Here is a 6,076-nt window from a genome sequence, read left to right on the forward strand (position 1 = left end):
AAAGTGCTGGGATTACAGGCTTGAGGCACCGCGCCTGGCCTATTATCTATACTTTTAAAAAAAGTTTTAAAGAATGAGACAGATTACAGATGATATTATCATTATGTGAATAAGCAAGCCCAATAACTGGGCAGCCATCAGTGGTTTGGGCCATTGTGATAAACTGTTCCAATATCTAATATATGGGGCTATATTCTAATATCCCCATGCCCATTTTGGGCATATTGATTCCATGTTCATCAATAAGCAGAAAACCTGAACTTGCTCATGAAAATGGTAGGGAAAAGAAATGTAAATTAAGATTTCTTAATTGTGAAACACCGTGAATCCCACCATCATAGGACTTGCCTTGAGAATCTCCCAGAGTCTTGACTACAAACCATAGGCGTTATGGACGTGCCTTCCTTCCACCCCTTCTACCTCCACGCCTTCAGTCCTTTCATTCTGTTCTTCCAGGCGAAGTCATGGGCATTGGGCGTTCATTTGAGGAGGCCTTCCAGAAGGCCCTGCGCATGGTGGATGAGAACTGTGTGGGCTTTGATCACACAGTGAAGCCAGTCAGCGATATGGTAAGTAGCTCCCCTCCCCTGGCAACACCCCTAAAATAGACCCTGCTTCTCTTTGCCCCAAGAGCATGAGCTTGCTACCAGTAACACTAGCAGCAGTCATCATTGGACATTTGCTTTGTTTTCACTTTGCTGAGAATTTTGAGATGTGTCATTATCATGCAAGGATGTATTACTAGACTTGTTTTTACAGATGAGTAAACTGAGACTTAGGTTATAGAAATTAATTGCTCAAAACCACATAGCCAGTGAGAAGTAGAGCCAGAACTGGTATCCAGGTGTTTGCAATTACAGAGCCTGTGGTCTAGTGTACAGCTTCCCCTTCCTAAGACAGAGGCAGCTACTCATGCTCAGGCTTTTAGATGGGCTGGCAGTAGCTTCCCTCTGTCTACCCTCTTTCTATTAGGAGTTGGAGACTCCAACAGATAAGCGGATTTTTGTGGTGGCAGCTGCTCTGTGGGCTGGTTATTCGGTGGACCGCCTGTATGAGCTCACGCGCATCGACCGCTGGTTCCTGCACCGAATGAAGCGCATCATAGCACACGCCCAGCTGCTAGAACAACACCGTGGGCAGCCTTTGCCCCCAGACCTGCTGCAACAGGCCAAGTGTCTTGGCTTCTCAGACAAGCAGATTGCCCTTGCAGTTCTGAGGTTAGAGGTGGCAATGAGAGCTTCCAGCTGAGAAATAAAGGGCAGAGAACCTTTGAATCAGTGAGGGACCCTTGGGAGGGAGGAAGGAGACTGTGGGGAGCTTTAGAGGCTTCTGACCTTGGTCCCAAGGATATTTTCCTCTCATCCCTGCCCTGGGGTCTTAACTCTCTATTAGTCTGTACCCTACTTTCTAGGCCTGTGTTTCGGATCCTTCTTCCCTTTTAGCACAGAGCTGGCTGTTCGCAAGCTGCGCCAGGAACTGGGGATCTGTCCAGCAGTGAAACAAATTGACACAGTTGCAGCAGAGTGGCCAGCCCAGACAAATTACCTGTACCTGACATATTGGGGAACCACCCATGACCTCACCTTTCGAACACCTCATGTCCTAGTCCTTGGCTCTGGCGTCTACCGTATTGGCTCTAGCGTTGAATTTGACTGGTGTGCTGTAGGCTGCATCCAGCAGCTCCGAAAGGTCAGAGTTCATTTTCATTCCAGTTTCCTTGTTGTTCTGTTCATCTCTAGCAATTGCTTGGCACTAATCCTGGCATTTCCTATTAATTGCTCCCCCTTACTTTGGTCATAGAGCTTTGGGGTGGAGGTTCTCTTAGGCCATCTCTCATGTCTCATACAGTACAAGAATCTCCCCCTCAACACTTTGTACCTTCCCTCCCAAGGCAGGGGTCCTCTACAGCTCTTTCAGAGGAAGCTGTGCTGGCTCTCTCTGAAGTAGGGGGCTTTGGCTTAGTTTCTCCATGATTTTCCTCCCACCTGACTGCTAAGTATCCTTCCCCTCCCTCTTGCAGATGGGGTATAAGACCATCATGGTGAACTACAACCCAGAGACAGTCAGCACCGACTATGACATGTGTGATCGACTCTACTTTGATGAGATATCTTTTGAGGTGAGAAGGATGGGGGCTTCCTGGTAGCTTGTGGCCAGGGTTGAGTGGAACAGCTGACTGACCTAAGATTCTTTGAAACTTGGTGGGGGCTGGGGAAAGCAGTGAGCAGGGAGGCTCAGATTCTTGTCCTCTTTTGCTGCCACCACTTGTTTCTCCCCCTGCACTGTAGGTGGTGATGGACATCTACGAGCTTGAGAACCCTGAGGGTGTGATCCTGTCCATGGGTGGACAGCTGCCCAACAACATGGCCATGGCATTGCATCGGCAGCAGTGCCGGGTACTGGGCACCTCCCCTGAAGCCATCGACTCAGCTGAGAACCGTTTCAAGTTTTCTCGGCTCCTTGACACTATTGGTATCAGCCAGCCTCAGTGGAGGGAGCTCAGTGACCTTGAGGTAGGCTGGGACCTGGTGGGAGACCTGGAGGCTGGATAATGCTTGAGGGTGAGTGTGAACAACCCAGCTAAGCTCCCTGCCTCCTGTAGTCTGCTCGACAGTTCTGCCAGACTGTGGGGTACCCCTGTGTGGTGCGCCCCTCCTATGTGCTGAGCGGTGCTGCTATGAATGTGGCCTACACAGATGGGGACCTGGAGCGCTTCCTGAGCAGTGCAGCAGCTGTCTCAAAAGAGCATCCTGTGGTCATCTCCAAGTTCATCCAGGAGGCTAAGGTGGGAGGCTGCAGAAGCGAAGTCTCTGAGGGCGTGCTGCCAGCCCTGGAGGAGACTCCCTTCTCTGTTCCGGCAGAATCATAGGCACCAGGACTGGGAACATTGGGTTATGTGGGGCTTGTTAAAGGAAGAGACAATCCTAGAGTAAGTGGGAAAAGAAAGTGGCCCTTGCCTTAGGTCGCACTGTGTCCCCCTGACTAGGAGATTGACGTGGATGCTGTGGCCTCTGATGGTGTGGTAGCAGCCATCGCCATCTCTGAGCATGTGGAGAATGCAGGTGTGCATTCAGGGGATGCCACACTGGTCACCCCCCCACAAGATATCACTGCCAAAACCCTGGAGCGGATCAAAGCTATCGTGCATGCTGTGGGCCAGGAGCTACAGGTCACGGGACCCTTCAATCTGCAGCTCATTGCCAAGGTAACAAGGCCAAAGGAAAGGACTAAAGGGCCACAGCTCCTCCATATTCTGTGCTGGCCACAGTGCCATGAAGCCCTGCATTGTCTCCTGCCTTCATCCAAGATGGCAGGGAAGCTGGAGGGAAGGGGCTATAGCTAGAGCCCATGGTGTTGGGGCTTATGACAGTCAGTCACCCTGAACCCTGCTCAGACTGATCCCCCAGACTGGTGACTGAGAGGAAGAGTCTAGGCCTGTAGATAGTGTCAGCAAGGCCAGCCTGCAGAAGGCCTGACCAGTCTTCTCTGCCCCAGGATGACCAGCTGAAAGTTATTGAATGCAACGTACGTGTCTCTCGCTCCTTCCCGTTCGTCTCCAAGACACTGGGTGTGGACCTAGTAGCCTTGGCCACGCGAGTCATCATGGGGGAAGAAGTGGAACCTGTGGGCCTCATGACTGGTTCTGGAGTCGTGGGAGTAAAGGTAAGGAGTATTGAAACCCTCAGGGTTAGCAGAAAAACAGCGGGAGAGAGGTCACTTACCACAGAGTTGTCAATCAGCATGTAAACCAAGCACCACATTGCCGGATCATGGGGGTAATGAGGTGGTCATTGTCCCTTAGAGCTTACTTTATGGGAATGGGAGGCAAGAGAAATTGGATCCCAAAAAAAGCTTTGGTATGGAACAGTCTGATAAAACTACGTATTTGAACTATACACGGAATGCTGCAGGAGTTCAGAGACAGGAGGTGCCGTTTCCAAAAGGGGTGATCTGGGAAGGCTTGAGAGAAGGGGTGCTATTTGAATAGAGTTTTGAAAGATGGTTAAGGTTTTTTGTTTGCAAGGGCACATGCTAAGCAGAAGCCGAGGGAAGACCCCAAGTATGTTTGGGAAGCGGTAGGGCACACAGAGGGTAGCAGCCAGAGGGCTGGCTGACCCTGCTATTCGGGTGAGATCAAGAACAGAGGACCGTGTCCGTCTGCACTGGTGGGGTAGGAGGTCCTCTCACACCTTGGCCCTCTCTCTTCCCTCCTGCTCCTTTAGGTGCCTCAGTTCTCCTTCTCCCGCTTGGCGGGTGCTGACGTGGTGTTGGGTGTGGAAATGACCAGTACTGGGGAGGTGGCCGGCTTCGGGGAGAGCCGCTGTGAGGCCTACCTCAAGGCCATGCTAAGCACCGGCTTTAAGATCCCCAAGAAGAATATCCTGCTGACCATTGGCAGCTATAAGGTACCAGAATCCAGGAGGGCTTCCCGAGGGCCGTGACTCCCTGCGCCAGGGCTGATCTTGAAATGGAAGACAGGAGGAACACAATTTCATCCTTCTGTTTGGTTTCAGAACAAAAGCGAGCTGCTCCCAACCGTGCGGCTGCTGGAGAGCCTGGGCTACAGCCTCTATGCGAGTCTAGGCACAGCTGACTTCTACACTGAGCATGGTGTCAAGGTACAGGAGCTCTGCCAACCTACCCCACTGCTTTTCTTCCCCAAGGGGGTGAAAATACTGCACCAAAGAGTTATCTTTGCCGGGCATGGTGGCATAAGGCTATAGTCCCAGATACTCAGGAGGCTAAGTCAGGAGAATCTCTCGAGTCCAGGAGGTAGAGGCTGCAGTGAGCTGTGAGTGTGCAATGGGTGCACCATTGCCCTCCAGCTTGGGAAACATGCTGCCTCAAAGAAAAAAGAAAAGGAATTATCTCCTATTCCTCTACTTTTATTATTACCATTATACTAATAAGCTATATTCCATGTAGAAAGCAGATTACACAGAAAGCAAAGAGAAAAGTCTCTTAAAATCTCTCTACCACTGTGCTGATATTTTTCCTTCCAGAATTTTCCCTGTGTACGTGTATGTGAGCTCATACTGCACCTAGTCCTTGGTAACCTACCTTACTTAGTGTCGACATCTTTCCTATCAAAAAATATACTTTGCCAATATCAAATAGAGGCAGCTCCCAGTCCCCACCCTTTGGGTCCTCAGTCTCCTCATCATGGACTCTTGGGCCAGCTCCTCTCCTTTCTGGCTGGCCTTCCTGACCCCTGCCAGGTTCAGCTTGGCCCTCACCTTGGCTCCGGGTTGGCAGGTAACAGCTGTGGACTGGCACTTTGAGGAGGCTGTGGATGGTGAGTGTCCACCACAGCGGAGCATCCTGGAGCAGCTGGCTGAGAAAAACTTTGAGCTAGTAATTAACCTGTCCATGCGTGGAGCTGGGGGCCGGCGTCTCTCTTCCTTTGTCACCAAGGGCTACCGCACCCGGCGCTTGGCCGCTGATTTCTCTGTGCCCCTAATCATCGATATCAAGTGCACCAAACTCTTCGTGGAGGTAACTGAGACCCACATGCTGGGAGGGAGACTGCCAGTGTTGATGGGGGAAAGAAAGAGGGAGGAGTGATATGGAACAGCCATGCTAATAATAAAGGTTTGTGGCTATAGAGGGAGAGAAGGTGGATATGGAGAGTGCAGAGCCTGGTTTATGGGAAAACCTAAATTCCTCCCCACAACTCCCAGGATCACCCTTCCCTTAAATCAAAGCTGACTGCTTTCCACTTGCAGGCCCTAGGCCAGATTGGGCCAGCCCCTCCTTTGAAGGTGCATGTTGACTGTATGACCTCCCAAAAGCTTGTGCGACTGCCAGGTAAGTCTCTGGGGAGAACTTGGCTTCTGGACACTGGCAGCAGCAGGCATAGAGACCCACATGGCCCAGGCCACTGGTGCAAAGAGCCTGTGTGGGCATGGATGCCAATGAGAGCCAGTGACCCTTACCTCTGTGTATCCTCTCCAGCTGGTGAAGGATGGCTGGGGGACCCACTCTCTGCCCTGGACTGCACAGACTGATGACCCCAGAATTTTTCTCACTTTTTCATTCCTCGATCCACAGTGGCCTTGTCTGGGATTTTTTTTTT

General features: G+C 51.2%; 1 protein-coding gene across 2 annotated transcripts in view; it reads left to right on the forward strand.

Annotated features, from left to right (window-relative positions):
- Positions 1-6,076, forward strand: part of CAD (carbamoyl-phosphate synthetase 2, aspartate transcarbamylase, and dihydroorotase) — a 29,044-nt gene that overhangs the window by 15,853 nt on the left and 7,115 nt on the right. For both annotated transcript variants that reach the window (XM_017545581.2, XM_017545582.2), the window contains exons 16-27: positions 457-569; positions 973-1,217; positions 1,443-1,689; positions 2,021-2,119; positions 2,289-2,513; positions 2,603-2,785; positions 2,987-3,205; positions 3,496-3,663; positions 4,224-4,406; positions 4,515-4,619; positions 5,257-5,496; positions 5,727-5,808. In XM_017545581.2, coding sequence (XP_017401070.1) covers positions 457-569; positions 973-1,217; positions 1,443-1,689; positions 2,021-2,119; positions 2,289-2,513; positions 2,603-2,785; positions 2,987-3,205; positions 3,496-3,663; positions 4,224-4,406; positions 4,515-4,619; positions 5,257-5,496; positions 5,727-5,808 — 2,109 coding nt within the window. The remainder of the gene's footprint in view (positions 1-456; positions 570-972; positions 1,218-1,442; positions 1,690-2,020; positions 2,120-2,288; positions 2,514-2,602; positions 2,786-2,986; positions 3,206-3,495; positions 3,664-4,223; positions 4,407-4,514; positions 4,620-5,256; positions 5,497-5,726; positions 5,809-6,076) is intronic.

This window comes from Cebus imitator, unplaced genomic scaffold (genome assembly GCF_001604975.1).
Source record: "Cebus imitator isolate Cc_AM_T3 unplaced genomic scaffold, Cebus_imitator-1.0 Scaffold180, whole genome shotgun sequence".
NCBI lineage: Eukaryota > Metazoa > Chordata > Mammalia > Primates > Cebidae > Cebus > Cebus imitator.